This window comes from Epinephelus fuscoguttatus, linkage group LG16, assembly GCF_011397635.1.
Source record: "Epinephelus fuscoguttatus linkage group LG16, E.fuscoguttatus.final_Chr_v1".
NCBI classification, from domain to species: Eukaryota; Metazoa; Chordata; class Actinopteri; order Perciformes; family Serranidae; genus Epinephelus; species Epinephelus fuscoguttatus.
Window position 1 is genome coordinate 9,550,562 of NC_064767.1, and position 17,228 is coordinate 9,567,789.

General features: G+C 41.7%; 1 protein-coding gene across 2 annotated transcripts in view; it reads left to right on the top strand.

The window, feature by feature from the left end:
* The window catches only part of slc8a1b (solute carrier family 8 member 1b), a 211,994-nt gene that overhangs the window by 11,771 nt on the left and 182,995 nt on the right, over nt 1-17,228 (top strand). For both annotated transcript variants that reach the window (XM_049600990.1, XM_049600989.1), the window contains exons 2-4: nt 4,212-5,138; nt 10,228-10,392; nt 13,910-14,700. In XM_049600990.1, coding sequence (XP_049456947.1) covers nt 4,263-5,138; nt 10,228-10,392; nt 13,910-14,700 — 1,832 coding nt within the window. In that variant the 5' untranslated portion in view covers nt 4,212-4,262. The remainder of the gene's footprint in view (nt 1-4,211; nt 5,139-10,227; nt 10,393-13,909; nt 14,701-17,228) is intronic.

The window sequence follows — 17,228 nt, forward strand, 5'->3', positions numbered from 1 at the left end:
AATGTCCCAACAAGTATGGGGTGTACTGCCATGAAATTTGGTCCAGATATTCATGTTCAACTCAGGATAAATTCTCATGACTTTTGTCACTGATCACATGATCTCGATTCTACTTAAAGCTGATCATTAATAGTGTTGAAGTATTGCCTAGCCCTGGTGTCAGCAACCTTTAGTACCAGAAGAGCCAAAAATGTAATTAAATCTGTCTGGAGCTGCAAAAAATATTTGAGCCTTTTACTGAAAATAACACAGCCTTATTAAATCTAAATTACCTTATCAACATTACTTACAGGTTTAATCATTAATATGTTTTACCATTCAATGGCTACTCTGCAGTTTGGTATTTATGAATATTTTGTACCTTGCAGCGAAAGTAAACAAATCTGTCTATGCACTATTACATTTAATATTTTCCTCCCAAGACTTTTCCTCTCTGGATTTGGAATTCACGACTAGCTTTGCTGAGGAGACTCAAGACAAGCCACTGCTCTTGATGTTCGGCAAAACATAACTTTTGGTCAAAGCCACAGGGAGCCATTGGAGAGGGGCTAAAGAGCTGCATGTGGCTCCAAAGCTGCAGGTTGCCTACCCCTGCCTTAGACCTATCCTAACAGATCTTAGAATTTCATGTTATGTCAACACTATTGCTTAAGAGTAAATAAAATCAAATAAACCAATGTGTATACAGATACATATATCAGCCCACTTACATATCCTATAGTTAAACAATACCAACAATAAATGCATGTAATGTGGTCCAAAACAGTCAGCCAGCTCTACCTCTGTATACACCATGCCATGTGTACTGTTCCACACAGCATAAAAAACGTCAGGCAGTCTTCCATTCTCTCCTTTGCTTGTAGGCGTATCAGCTCCACAGAGGATACATGGGCACACTCATTCAAAATCTGTCTGGATGCTCTGTTATTCCATAAATGTGGCTGCACTGAAAGGAGTATTTGCATTTTTTGATTTATCCCTAAAACCTCAGAGGAGGATGTGTGCATGTCTCAGAAAGTTTTGCTGAGACATTGAATTGAATCACCCAAATGCCTTTCTCTTTGTATGCTTCCTTTTCCCCATCAAAGACCACCAAGCATATTGACTCCCTGCGCATTCTGGCATTGATTATAACTTCCTGCTGATAACTGTAGAAATACTTTATTGCACAGTCAGACTTGCAGTTGTCTTGATCCCTTAGGTACCACAGTGTAGCTACTGGTTCTCCAGGCAACTTTGTATCCTAGATATCTTTTACAATATTGTCCAGATTATGTTTTCGGTCAGCACAATGAGGGAATGCTCATGAACGTATCTGCTTCTTCCTTCTGTAAAGTACCTCATGATTGTGCTTTGCAAAGAGCTGTATAAAGTTTATTATCATGATTATTGCTCTGCCCGAATACAAACACTTGTTCACCTTCATACCGGGAGCACAGAGTTTTAATTGCACAAAAATGTGAGTACTTTGTGCATGGTCTAGTCTCATAACCATACCAATTCTGTACAGATGGATTACTCTCCCCATGGAAAATGACCCAACAATGTGCAATCAGCTTGTTATAAGTCGTAACTGCACTGAGTATGTGTTGGGCTACAGGGACACTTTTATTTCATTGAAATTGATTCTAAGTTAATTGTGTTTCCTCTACATTAAATTTTGCCTCTTTTATGTTTGTGTGGAAGCAATCACATGGAAACTGAGTGACTGATTTGAAGTCTCACTGTTGGGGTTTTGTGGTCTCTCAGATAGTGGCCTAGTTATGGCAAAATATCCTCCTCACTGCACTTAAAATGCTGTTAGAGCAGTGGGGTTTTTGTAAAATAAGTAGGCAAACAACAGGAAATGTGACACAAATGTTTTAGTGGTTCTGCCAGTTCACATGGTCAGAGAAAAGTAAGACCCATGTCTACACAATGCAAACAGTTTAGTGCAGGAAGGCAAAATCTGAGTATACATCAAAACAGTTTATCACAAAGTTTTGAGTGGAGTTAAAGGTTTAGTAGGTAACTATTGTAAATATGTCTTTATGTCATATTTGCTTCAAAACCTCCAAAACACCAGTTGGCGGTGTGGTTTCTGTGAAGTGCACAATTAAAAACACACATTAAACATGGCCTAATAGAGACCGTTTCAAACACAAGTACACAAATCAGCTTCACTATAACTCGCAGCATTCACAGACAAACGCTTGTCTTTATCTGGACACATTTTCCCCACAAATACAACATGCTAATGTTATTAGCACAAGCCTATGGCATTTTACATTGTATAAATTAGCCTAGCAGCTAGCAGACTTTTCACAGTAACATTTAACAAAGGGAACGTTACAAAATTTGGGCTCATTACAACTCACAAGTTTCACCGACAAAACAACTGTCTTATACTAAACACATTTTCCAAACAAATATAACATGCTAACGTCATTAGCACAAGCCTATGGCATTTTACATTGTATAAATTAGCTTACTGAGGACCGTAGATTTCCCTTACTCACATGAAGCCAGGATAAATCACACACAAGACTTAAAATGCTATTTTTGTGGAGGCTTTATTGTCCTTACAGTTTATTGTTTCGTATCTGTGAGTAAATAAAACCTTCGTTTCCACTGAGGAAAATGGTTTCAGCTTAAAAATAGCCGGGAAGTCTGCGTTGCCGTGATGTGTAGTTACATTTCTGGGGAGCTGCATGTCAGGCTACGGCGTAGGGTATGCCATAGATACAGTGATCCAGGAAGAGCCTCTCAAACACAATAGCTAAGAAACAACCACCAGCAAGTAGAAAAACTGTCCATCTCTCCTCTGCCGCAACAGCATTCCCGGCAAAGACAAGTAAACGGAAGAAGACTGATGACAGAGAACCAGCTCTCACTTTAAGTTTCAGTAGAAGACAGACGAGGATCTTCTTGGGTTTATTTGTTTTTGCTATGAACGCTGTTGTTGGCAGGGCAGTGTGTGCACAGGCAGTGATTGACACTGCATTAGAGACTTCTCCTGGCTCCGATTGGTTGTTGTTGTTCAGGTGCTGTGGATTCTTGCCAATGTCATCAGGAGCATGAGAATGAGCCAGAGAGACCTATTTTTTTCAAAGATTATCTGTGTCATGTGTTACTGTCAGGAAATAGCGATAGTTTTAGCAAATAGGACAAAAAGGTTATTTATTTTTTAAAAGTAACCGACTGTAGCTTTAATGGTTAGCTGATGAATTGATAAGCTGGTTGACAAAAAAGCTGAAATGCCAAAAAATAGACACAATGTTGTACAGCAGATCTGGAATGAATGCTTCTGAGGCGTTTGATGTTACATACTGTGTCTCTCAAGACTTAAAACTACAAGGGATTGATAAAAGTTTGAGGTAATTTTAGAGGCCATGAGTAGCTGTGCAGACCTTTTTTCCTGGTAGCTTTATCTTTATCTTACCAACCACTTTTAAAAAAATACAAATTGGAATACAAAATTACCTTCAAGTGATGGCTGTCGGGCTTCAGAGCCAGTAATTACAGTAACCTAATTCACAAGCCAGCGTTGTTGACAGAAGTCAGCCAGACTGTTATCTCAGAGAGCCACTCCTGGCCGGGTTGCATGAGGAACAGCAGGGTATTATTGCTGCAGGAATGTTGCAGAGAGATTTCAGAAGCTGCTCCTCGGAAATCTATAGTGTTGAGCTTCTTAGCTGGAGTTTATCTTTGGCGTGGTTATTTGAACTTGCTGCCCCCAAACAGCTAAGCAAACATTTTACCTGAAACATATGTTTTCATTTTTGTGGTTTTGAGGTTCATCGCGGCCCTGAAGTGAACTGGGCTGTTTATTTTTTAATTTTTCTAAAGCATCAAGTATAGAGAGCAACCACACTGCTTTTCAGTCTGTAAAGGTGACATTAAAGTGTGTTTTTTCGGACTGATTTCCTTTGACTGTATCAGCATTTACTGGAAATTTAACGAATATGTAAGCGCACACACAGCTTCTAAACAAAGTTGTTGATATAAAATGATGTCCTAAAGTCAAGTGCCAAAAGACCTATGGCAGGTTCAACCCAAATGCCTCTAGTTTACATAAATATCATCCTAAATCTTGAAATAATATGAATACTGCAATGAAAATTCAAATTAAAGGAAGCAATCGAACCAACTCCCTCATCCAAACATGTCACTGTCTTAACAATATTCATTTACAATGGTCTAATCTGAATTCTTCTCTCTTCTCTTTCAAGGTTTAACACCCTCATTAATCGTCACCTCACAGTACCGGTTTGGGCGTCAACATGGGTCGCTGGGATCACTCCTCCCTCCTGTCCCCTGCCCTGAGGCTAGCAGTCGTCACGGTCATTCTCCTCCTTGAGCTCCAACCCTCATTGGCTGGTGCTGCCCCTGAGCAGACCTTGGGTGGCTCTGTTTCGGCGGTGTCCACTAATAAAACTGAGTGCAGCAAGGCTGAGTCATGCGAGAAGGGTGTGGTCCTGCCTATCTGGGAGCCCCAAAACCCGTCATTTGGCGACAAAGTGGCTCGGGCTACAGTTTACTTTGTGGCATTGGTGTACATGTTCCTGGGCGTGTCGATCATCGCGGACCGTTTCATGGCATCAATAGAGGTCATCACATCGCAGGAAAAGGAGATCACGATCAAGAAACCCAACGGGGAAACCACCACCACCACCGTTCGGATCTGGAATGAGACCGTCTCCAATCTCACCCTCATGGCTCTCGGCTCTTCAGCTCCGGAGATCCTGCTGTCTGTCATAGAAGTCGTAGGTCACGGGTTCCACGCTGGTGCACTGGGCCCCTCCACCATTGTGGGCTCTGCGGCATTCAACATGTTTGTCATCATCGGGCTTTGTGTGTACGTCGTGCCCGACGGCGAGACGAGGAAGGTCAAGCACCTCCGCGTCTTCTTTGTCACGGCCACCTGGAGTATCTTCGCCTACATTTGGCTCTACCTGATCCTGTCTGTGATCTCACCTGGCGTTGTGCAGGTGTGGGAGGGGCTGCTCACGTTCCTCTTCTTCCCCATCTGTGTGGTGTTCGCCTGGGTGGCCGACCGCCGCCTGCTGTTCTACAAGTATGTGTACAAGCGTTACCGCACTGGCAAGCAGCGTGGCATGATCATCGAGACAGAGGGAGACCGCCCACTTCCTTCCAAGGTATGCTCAGTACCACTACTACAACAAACACTGATACTTTTTAATAGTATTGCCCCCATTACTGCTGCAGCAGAGCTCAAATGATAGAAGCTTCCTGCAACACTGTTAGACTCCAGAGACTGTTTTTATCTTTAAAGCTTTCTAGTTTATTACAACTTGGATGTTATGTCTTTGGTTTGGCCAACTGTAAAGAGACCTAGGAATGTGGTTGCACACAGGGTAAAACATGCATGTAGACAGACAATCAGACTGGTTTTAAACATGCCTGCAGGTTAGCCAAACCTACTTATAAGAGAAAACAAAGCAGGAAGTAAAATTATTACCCAAACACCCAGTCCCCGATCTACTTGTGCACATGTTTTTTTTCCTGTGCAATGAGGGATTATTATTCCCATTATAGGTTGGCTCATGGATTGGATTTCTCCAATCTATGAATCCACGAATCCAATCTCCAATGAGCACAATATTTTCAGAATCAATAGAACAAAATAATGAAAATAATAGTAAATATCCTTTAATATTGTCCTAAAGCAGTTCACAAAAGACCAACGATAAAATCATATATTCTAACATACCTTTTTTGTTCATACATGAAAAATGTGTCACTGCACTATGTACTTGATAACTTATATAAAATATGTCTTTGTCATATTTGCTGACACTGTCACTGTACTCATACAGCACTAAATGAGACAGATAATCTGTCAAAAAAAATCATATCCCTCTGCCTATTGTAGCACTTTAAATGGCCTTACCACACATGACTGAAATCAACCAATCCGAGCCAAGTATTCCTTAACGCAGCAGTCAATCAGGTCAATCACTGCTCATGAACTGCGTCACTGCCAGTGACTAGGCATGACACATAAATTAAGACTCTGTGACTGCATTGCCTGGGGGCCATAGTGGTGCAGTGGTTAGCGTTGTTGCCTCACAGCAAGAGGCTTCTCGATTGCATGAGTTTGCATGTTCTCCCCGTGTCAGCGTGGGTTTCCTCCAGGTGCTCCGGCTTCCTCCCACAGTCCAAAGACATGCAGGTTAACTGGTGACTCTAAATTGTCCGTAGGTGTGAATGTGAGTGTGAATGGTATCTGTCTCTATGTGTCAGCCCTGTGACCTCGTCAGTGTCAGCTGGGATAGTCTCCAGCGCCCCGTGACCCCTAACAGGATAAGGGGTTACAGAAAATGAATGAATGATGGAATGATGCAAAACGACAATTTCTCTACATGCTGCTAAAATAGCTCCACTGGTAGCGGTTCTATCATGTAACACATTAGTTGAAACTAGGACTGACCCAAAAAATTCAAAGCTTCGAAGCTTCTTTCGATGGCACAGGATTTGATTGTGAAAAAAAAAATTCGAAGTTTCTGCACTTTTTTTCCGTTTTTTTTGGGGGGAGGCCTTAAATGCAACACTAACCCCCACCAGTCCGATACTGACGACGCGCGCACTCAGAGCTGGCAGAGGTCCAAGAGGTCATCAGATGTGTGGTTGCACTTTAAAATATGCCCTGACAACCCCCAGAAAGCAGAGTGCCAGATTTGCCAAAAGCAATTGGCATATCACAACTTAACAACAAATTTGGGAAATCACTTGAAAAATATAAGTAGTAACTAGTAGGCCTAATATTTGAAATGGATAAAGGTATTTTTTACTGGTGAGTTAAGGGAGAATAGCCTATATGTCATGTAATTAAAAAAGAAAAAATCTCTGACAAGGAAATAGAAAGCCCGACGCACAATGGAGACCTGCTATTATCCTGCTTGAACACAGACGACTAAATTCTTTCAACAATGTGACTCAAAATAATGATAAAATAGATTTTATTGATGTAAAATATGCATTTTCCAGTTCCACTGGTCCGCTCTGAGTCTGGTGTCAGAGACACTTCTGATGCTCTGAGTCGCACATCTGTTTGATTGTGCTGCAGTGTGCGCCGAGGGTTTTAATTTAGTGTTCAGTCAAAAGTTAAACACTACTTATCACCGACCATTAGTGTTTTTTCATTCGTGAATATTTTTATCTTAATTCTAGTGTTGGAAGAAACTACGTTGTCGCCATAATTTTTTTTTTTTTTTTAAATCCCCCCTGAACATATTTTAGTATACTGTTTAGCTGTTGAATGGAAAGTTTGTGACCTGGCCACCATGCTGCAAACAGAAGGCTGAAACAAAACACAGCCAACCGGCCAGAGCAAACTTTCTCATTTTACAGCTAAACTGTACACTAAAATCTGTGTCTGAAAACATTTGAGGTGAGAGATAGGCGATGCAGTAAGAAAATCTTGATTCATATTTGATCAGCGCTGCCTAGTTTGACAGTTTGCCACAGTTCACGAGCAGTGGTAAACCTGGCTGACTGCTGCATTAGAGATTCCTAAGATCTGATTTGTTGATTACATTCATGTGTGGAAAGGACATTAAAAGTGCTACAAGGTATCTGATCCCCACAGAGTAAGTTAACAATTTTTATATTTAAGTGACACATGTTTCATGTTTGAATTAAAAATAAAAGTGTGTTAGAATATACAATTTCAGTTGTCTTTTGTTTTCATGAGCAGTGACTGACATGTTAAACAGCTGCGTTACAGACTCCTCTGCTCTGGTTGTTTTCCGTGTGCTGCCGTAGATTCAAGCAAAGCCATTCGAAGCAGTAGGAACAGAAGGAGGGACATGATTTTTTTTCACAGACAATCTGTCTCACATTCTTCTTTGAGCATATCGTCGACAGTTTTAGCAATTACAAACTGTTGCTTTAAAACACACACTACTGCTGCTGTCATCACCATTAGTACCACTACTATTATCATCACAACAGTCATTCGATGGAGATTTGTATCACTACTTCTGGTACTAATATAACTTCTAGTAGGGTAGTCTTCACTTTCATTTAAGCTAAATCTAATATGCTCAAGTATTTAGGTATGTTTAACCTGAAAAGCAGGGACTTCCTTTCAAATACATCATTATATTATAGTTTGTCAATAGGAAAAATGCAGCACTGTATGATGGTGATGATGCCGACGACATTAGAAATGATGAAAATGATTGTGGTATTTCTGGAACAGGTTTAATCTAGTGTGGAATATGACGCATTTGAGAAGCTAAAAATCCTTCATTAGTGATGCTGGGAGCTCTCTGTCTCCCTCCCCAAGGCATATCAGTTAGAGAACAGCCGACCAGTAGAAATTAATTAAGCTGTCCTCATCCAAACATGCAGTGGAAAAAAACAAAGGAGCTGATAACGGCGGAAGTGAGTTCCTGAGTTACATATAGCTGAGGCAATTATCTGTTTTACTGGATGGAATTCTGCCAACTCATGCTATGAAGCATATTACTGCAAACACAAATACTTTCTAATATTGTCACTGTTTAATTTCCTGTTTTGATTACTATCTGAGGCGTCGTGTGATGTTCTATGCAGCGCATCGCACGCATCTAATTAATTTTTTAGCACTGTGCCGTAGTACGGTACATTTATTCACCACTCAGTAAATTAAGAGTCTCTGTGCTCCTTCTTCCCAAAATTACTAGTGTTACTGTATCTCTCATTTGTTCAATGAGATTAAGAATCAGTGCTCCATTAGCACATGAAGAGGACTTTCATCTCAACTTCTGGCTGAAAGAAATCACTGAATCAAACCCAACAGTGTCCCCGAGGGGAAAGCCTAATAATTTAGAAGTTTTAAATTGCCGTCGTGCTTAAAGAGCTAAAAGACATTTCATCAAAACAACTGTACTCCAAGGAAAACAGGCTTTCAATGAATAACAGAACAAGCTCTTTACTCTGCGGCAAACAGATGGCGGACATATTATTAACATGTCTGATAAAAGCTGATGCCAGTATCTGCTTGTATCAGACATACATTTAAGAAAACCAGAGAATGCAGCTGTAATATTGAATATGACTTGCACAGACTCTACAGACACATCATAGACTGTATAAAATAATGGATATAGCCACTGTGACATCACCTATTGGTTTGTGGACTACCGTTCTGAAGTCTTGTGTTTGACATCCTGGCTGTCGCCATCTTGTTTTTGGGAGTCAGAAGAGATAAGGAGACTACCCTCACACTAGCAGTTAGCTTAGTTAGCGTGGTGCATATACTGTGAAAATACTAATGCTTATTTTGCTTGTGACAAACAGGCAAAACATTTTAAAAAAATGTATTGAATGTCCTTTAGAGCAGTGGTTTTCAAATGTGCCGTGATGCAAATCCAGGTGTGTTGTGGAGTTTTATGATGACCACACATTATTAATGAAATATTAAACACGGCCTATACAAAAAGGTATGAATGAATTTTTAATTGAATGTATGAGTATGTTGCACACACCTATTTCCTAATAAAGGGCCAAACTCTACCTAAAAAAATGTGATTTAAATTAAATTAATTTAAGTAAAAAAACATTCACAGGGAACCTATTTGTCGCCTAGGTATTATAAATGTGTGGCACATCACATTATTTTACATAATCTTACATTATTTCCTGTTTAAATGGATGTGTTATCCATGCTTTGATCAGATTTTAAAAAGTTTAACTTGAATTCTTGAGTCATTTTGTCAATAAATATTTCAGGAGTAATAGTTGGTTGTCAATTGTTTTTTATATTAGTAAATAAAAACAACACTTGTGGTGATAAGAGTAATAACACGCCTAATCGAGGCTATTGTGCACAGATATAAATACAAGTGTGCTCTGAGATTTTGGTTTGCCCTTTGGTTTCACAGCATGCGTAGCTATAGAGGCCGAAATGTTTTTTGTACCAGGCTGTAAACATGTTCTTAAAATGGTGGTTTATAAAGGCTGACCTGCTCTTGGAGCCAGCCTCAACTGGCCATTAGGGGAACTGCTGTTGTTGTCACTTTCACGATAGCCCCATTTTTCAGCCCCAGACGTTGCTGCTTGGACACCTTGCATTTTTCATTTCTTTGCATAGTTGTTATAGGCCGTTCTAGGCACTCACCAAGTTCCCAGTTCACCTCCATGACAGCACCAGAAATGGTTTTGCCTTGAGATTAGACAAACTGATCCAAAGCCTTGAATCAATAGTACTGATTAACCTGCTGTCTTTTCTGTTATAAGGTGGATATTGAGATGGATGGGAAGATGCTGAACTCTCATGGTGTTGACTTCCTGGATGGTCCGCTGGGTTTGGATATAGATGAGAAGGATCTGGACGAGGAGGAGACCCGCAGAGACATGGCCAAGATCCTGAAGGAGCTCAAGCAGAAACACCCTGACAAGGAGGTGAGAAACAAAGTCAAACAGGACCTCACATAGGTAGCAGCAAAACATCCTGTCACTGCTGCCCCTGTCTGGGTTGTTTTTCTCAGTGGTGTTTTCTTGTATTGGAGGCGAAGTGACAAAATAAGCAGCAACAGATGATGCGCTTTCTATTTGCCTCCATTATCACAGTGATTACGGTGATGAGTGCAGCGAAGGTTTCATCGCAAGCGCTCAAATTAATTTGATAATGATACATCTGAAAAAAGAAAATTGCAAAGCAAACCAAGCACCCATTATATCAATATGTAAATAAAAAGATAAACACAGATGCTTCAGTTCTAATATTGGCAACTCATACTCTATGTGCCTGTCTGTCTGCCAGCATGATAAACATATAATAAATGCGTTTTTATGTCATCGCTGCAGAGTCTTATTGTGAACACAGAGTCTTATAGAGCATACTTGTGCCTAATGGTACAGTGTAGTACAGTTATCAGACATTGCGTCGGTGTGTACAGGATAGTAGAGCTGTAATGTTGAGTCTAGCATGTGTCCTCGATCACTGACAGTACTGTATGGATCAAGAATTTTGGCGATTACCTTCATTTAAGGTGCTTTCAGACCTAGAGTTGTCTTGCTTTGGTCTGAATCAGGGACTCATTTTGTCACAAAGTTGTATAATTGCCTAGAGTTGGTTCGTGTTCTCACAGCAGCATTTACAAGAGGACCAGATCAAATGCCTTGTGTGAGAAAGCTGCTCTTGATTGGTCAGAATTTCCATGTGGGAAAAATCCAGGAAGTAAAGCAAACGTTGAAGAAGAGTACACTTGCAAGATAAATGTGACACTTTCTAATGTCACAATGGAGGGACAACTACGCAGGTTGATTTTAGCGCTGCTCATCGTGGACTATATTGCTGTCATTGTTCATTTTAGTCAAACCATACAGTTTGAAAACGAGGCGCGGCTCCAACTAGAAAACAATGTTTTGATGCATTGGATGTGCTGAATGTGCATATTAAGGCAGTACAGGAGGAGGTGCACATTAATAATCCTCCAGGACTGTGACATGCTCATGTTTAACCCACACAATGTGTCATGTGACTGCAGCTGGTTCAGATCCAGGTCGGAACACGTTCTCAACACAAATGAACCGCACCAGAGTTCGTTCGCAGCCGGACCGAGACCACCTCTTCAAGAAGGTCTTGGTTCTGTTGTTTTGGTGCACACCTGAGTGCGTTTGCTGTGCTCACACCTGCCCAAACAAACCGCACTTAAGAGCCAATCGTACTTCAGTATCGTATCGTTCTTTGCTCACCTCTGTATTTGAAACAAACAACACAAAAACAAACAATATATTGTACTGTAGGTGTCAAATATGGCGTGACAAGGACAGTTCCACTCAGTGATCTTGACAAGGATCAACACAAAAAAGCGAAGTCAAAGTTGCAAGCACCAAGACAAGCTGCTCAAACTGGAATTCTTCTTCCATGCAAAAATACATTTTTACACTTTTGCCCATCTCTATGTGCATTAGCAACAAGGCCGATTAACCTGTTGTCAGAAACAAGCATTTGCCTCAGTCTTACTTCGACATCAAGTGCTTTGATATTGAATGCCTACTTAGGGCTACTACAACACTGCCTATTGTACAGTAGATCTGAGCAGCAGCACGTCTGTTGCTGATATGAGTTGGATCCCAAAGCTCTAACATTGGTACTCATTTCTCCACTACATCCTCTTTTCATTTGTGATCTAGATATCGATACTGGTGCCCCCTTTTTGCCGGCTGACCTGATAGTGAAAGAGAGAACAGAAACTACTCCTAATGAATCTTTTACCATTCTGTATAGCGTTCCCTCTCTAGGAAAAGTTATGCTGCATTGACATGCTCCTCAAATGGTGCCATTTCCTGAGTTGGGAAGACCTTCTTCCAAATTGTGTTCATGAGCTTTATGTCATAATGTGGAAACAATATGGACGCTACAAAGATATGTTGTATTTTATTGCTCAAAGCATTTAAACAGCGCATTAACGATTTGCAGCCTTAGGGGGTGTTCACATGCCGCTTCTTTAACTGCTTGGAGGTTGGGTGCTTGTACCAACATTCTGGAGCATAGCAGCAAGTTGCATCTGAGGTTGCTCAGCAAACACAACCAATACCGTATCATAGCCTAGCGACATGAAATCCTGAGTGCAGAGCTGATCTTTGTCTTCATTGTTTTGTAAGTGTGTATTAGGCCAAAAATGTCGTCTGTGAGACAGATGTAAAGCTCTGCCATCTGGCAGCCCTGCACTCAAGTGTTACCAAAATATTTGTCTACCTTAATAATGCCAATAAATAACTTTTTTTTATAACTGATCTAGAACACTCTCCATGGACAGCAACTAACAGTTACAACCTGCTACCATATTGCAAACTTTATACCATCAACCGAGCATTTGCTTTCATCCGCCATGTTTCTACATATATGACATCAACTCGGCAACTTGTGTACCAAAATTTTACAGACTTTCGAGCTGTTTCCAACAGTTGGGAACTGATTCTTCCGATTCATGATCACAATCTATATGTTACTTAGAATGAAGTAGGCAAGTTTACTCATTAGCAGAGTGATTATAAAATGTTACCACTGGCCAGCAAGCCTAGCCAGTCTTTTTCATTGTCTGCTAAGTCTCCACTTCTCTGTATAAAGAATGAGATCATTACCATGTTTGATTTGTTTATTCACCGGTTACAGGCAGTTTATGTAATATATCACAAGCAGTGATTAAGAACAGGTTAAATTCTTGACTATATGTTTACTGACTCTAAGTCAACCCTTAAAGGCTCCAATTAGCTCAGCTGTTTTTCCAACCAGGAAAATGTAATTCATTCATCTCCTCCAATAATTTACTGATAGGAGAGGAGTACTCGTTAGGTTAGGACAACATAGAAAGGAGGAATGGTGACGGAAGCTTGGGATCGACCCAGGAATTCAGTGCATTTCTCTGGGAAATCCAAGCAGGACGGATGGTTGCTGTCATGGGAGCTTGAACCTGGCTCCTCTTGTTGATGGAGGACTTCTTTACGTATGAAATTACCAAGCTGTTCATGTTTCATCTGGCACATCATGTACAGATGTGTTAGGCCTCTTAAAGACTTAGATAATCTGATGCATATTCCACAGTGTGACTGAATCACAGACGCTGTTGATGGAATTTCTGTTGACATAATGTAACGGTATGACTCATTGTAAGATCAGTGTTCTGTGATTGTTTCTAATGTTGGATTGACCCACATGACACACCATTAAATCTTATTTATTCAGACAAGATGAAACTCTGTGATTCAGCCAGACAGTGTTCAACAATGTTCTCTTATATAAGAAGACAAGTTGACAAGGAAGACATTCTTTCCTATAATAAAGGGTATACCAGCCGTCGGGCGTCTGGATTTTAGGTGGAGCAACATTTTAAAACAACTGCCATGTCCACTGATCATGCCGGAGAAAACCTTTTTTACAGCGTCTGTGTGCCTTCATGTTTTCTCTTTCTAGGTGGAACAACTCATCGAGCTTGCCAACTACCAAGTCCTGAGCCAGCAGCAGAAGAGCAGAGCTTTCTATCGATGCCAGGCCACCAGGCTGATGACAGGTGCTGGCAACATCCTGAAGAAACATGCCGCCGATCAGGCACGAAAGGCTGTCAGCATGCACGAGGTTCGCTCTGATGCTGGCGATAACGACCCCATCTCCAAGATCTTCTTTGAGCCCGGTTCTTACCAGTGCCTTGAGAACTGCGGCACAGTGGCGGTGAACGTGGTGCGACGCGGTGGCGACTTGGGCAAAACGATCTCTGTGGACTACCGGACGGAAGACGGCACGGCCAACGCTGGCTCGGACTACGAGTTCACAGAGGGCGTGGTGGTCTTCAAGGCTGGCGAGACAATGAAGGAAATCCGTGTGGGGATCATCGACGACGACATCTTTGAAGAGGATGAGAACTTCCTGATTCACCTCTCCAACGTCAAGATGTTGACATCAGAAGGCGAGGAGCCAGAGGAAGGCGAGTCTGCTAATCACGTTGACTCGATGGCGTGCCTCGGCATACCCGCCACAGCTACCGTTACCATCTTTGACGACGACCACGCCGGTATCTTTACATTTGAGGAGCCTGTATTCCATGTCAGCGAGAGCATTGGCACCATGGAGGTGAAGGTGCTGAGAACGTCGGGGGCTCGCGGCGTAGTCATGCTGCCGTACAAGACGGTGGAGGGAACAGCACGAGGCGGCGGAGAGGACTTCGAAGACACTCACGGCATCCTGGAATTTCAAAATGACGAGATCTTGTAAGTTCAATCAATCTGCCTTTAAATTAGAATCATAAGCGTTAATTTTATTCAGCTGCAGTTTCATTATCGGCTTGTTTTTCTTGATTATTTTTTCACGCTCTGCGTCAGTGTGATGTTGCAAATGTTGCTGGAAATGTGAGAAAGTGAGGGTGTGAGTGTGATGTGGTGGTCACGATGAGCGGCGAGGCGGACTGCTCATTGGGGACACAATCAATGCTCCCCCACCCCTCTTTACCTTGTCTCTACTTTGACTCATTCACTCTCTTCTTTTATCTTCATCATTCTGTTTATTCTTCTTTGCTTTGGATTCTGTTGCTGTTTTAGTTTTCTGTGGGTTTTATTGATCTCTTCCCTCTGTGCTGCTGTACAGTCAGCGCAGCAGGTTTAGCTTGTGAGTTGCCAAGAAGTTGGGATATTTGTTGGACGGTTGATGGTTTGAATTTTAAGCAGACAGAATGTCAGGAGATGGAAATGAAATGAAAAGTCTTGAAGTTTCCTTAAAGATGGCATTTAAGGGAAAACCTAGAGGAGCTGGTTGCTGGAAGCAGTACATGAATTAAACAAGCAGCAGGGACTCAGTGAGAAGGAGCATCTATCTAGTCAACTTAATTTGGATACACAAAGGCTTTTTAAAAAGAAGATGCCAGTTGCCCTTTTGGTGGCTTTATACTGTGTGAGAACATCCCAGAGCAACCACTCACGCAGCCAGCAGCTAGAGACTTTTTTTGTTGTTGTCTCGCTCTGTGTGAAAAGAACTTGAAACTCCATTTAAGGTTCCGTGCTGTGAGATGCCGCAGCCACCAAAGCTCTTCTTAGCCCGACGCAGAGGCCTTATTATCTGATGGTGACGCATGGTGAGGTCCGTGATTGCTATTTGACCAATGTTTCAGGGGGCTCTTTTACCACAGTGGTGATTTAGCTCACAGCCGGCGACTGTACTCTGAATCCTAACCCGCTCGCAGTGTGGGGAATTAGCTCCAGCTATCAGCCAAATGTTTGTACAAATGCTGACTGCTTTGGCTCCGAACCAAACCTATCAAAGTCCTCTTTTGTTCTTTAAATCTTTTATGGTGAAAACCACTGCTGTGAATACATATCTGTGTGTGTTTGATCATTACAGGAGCTGGTGGTGTTATACACTAACTCAAATGTTGACTCAGTGGTTGACTCAGATGTTGACAATTCTGGAGGATTGATAGGAGTTGGGTCCAAATAACAGCATGAGCTAAATGCTGATATTGTGATCAGAATGTATTCTTGTATGTGAAAGTGTCCTGACTGTGTTTAAGGTGAATTTAAGCTTTTTATTGTAGACATCAAGCTCACAGTATCATCGTGTTGGACACAGGCACGTCTAAAGGGATGCATCAGAGCAAATGTACTTTTCTTATAGGTTCATGTTGTCAGTGTCAGTATATTTTCGCAATTCAAAGCCATTTTTAGTACTACAAGTGATCCCTGTGGCTGCTGTTTGTTTAAATCTTGTGTTTCCATCAAATGGATGCCTCTGTTGAAGTGTCTGGCCATGTGTTGTTACCATGCAACTGCTCTTTTTAAAATGTTTTCAACCTGTTTTCAAAGCACTGTTTTTCACAAAACACTCGACTGCTGCAAAATGATTGTTTTCTGTTGAAACACTCGATAAGGTGGGCTACCAGTCGCTCTCCCACTCTTCCTCTCCTACAGTGAGGTGGGCGTGTTCACGATGTCGCCACAAATTAGTGTTTGCAGTGAAGCCTTGTTGTGGTGGCCTGGAGTCCTGTTGGGCTCGTAGCTTTAGTGAGAGTACAATAAACTTCACAGCTTCCAGCAGTTGGCCTTTTTTTACGGTTTGGGCCACTTGCTAGTTTATGGGAGTTGTCAGCAGACTTTGAGAACGCCCTGGACCGATTCATTATCGCAGAATATTGCCTATGAATATCTTTTGGAAAGCTTGAGGTTAAGAATTGTTGCAGCTGTGTGCCTGTAAAGCTATTGAGATATAAGATGTGATATGAGACTACAGAATTAATCTAAGCTACACTTGGGGAGGAGATGTACAGCTCTGTCTGTTCTTAGCTGGCAGGCATCACTTGTTAGTTGCAGCAGTTTGCCTTGGAAACCAAAAGTTTGCTTACAGTGCTTGTTTGGAAATGTTGAGATTGTTTGCGAGGAAGGAGGGCTGTAATGACATGAAACAAAGTGTGCTGTCATGATGAATGAATGGGAGAGATGCTGTCTTAGTAACAGTAGTCTTAAACTTTCTTTCTCTGTCTCCCTTTCTGCAGTTTTTGGTCAGATTTGAAGCAGATGTCTGCAGGGCTGGCTTTTGCAGCCTGCGGCAGACTGCATAGTTTCCATAGCTTACAGCTCTTACAGCCAGGACTAAGTGGGTTTTAATAACACTTTGTCCAAATCAAATGATGGACTGTCCTTCCGGCTATCGTGGTTACTGTGTGTGTGTGTGTGTGTGTGTGTGTGTGTGTGTGTGTGTGTGTGTGTGTGCGTGTATCCTTGTGTGTGCATGTGTGTGTGTTTCCCAGGGG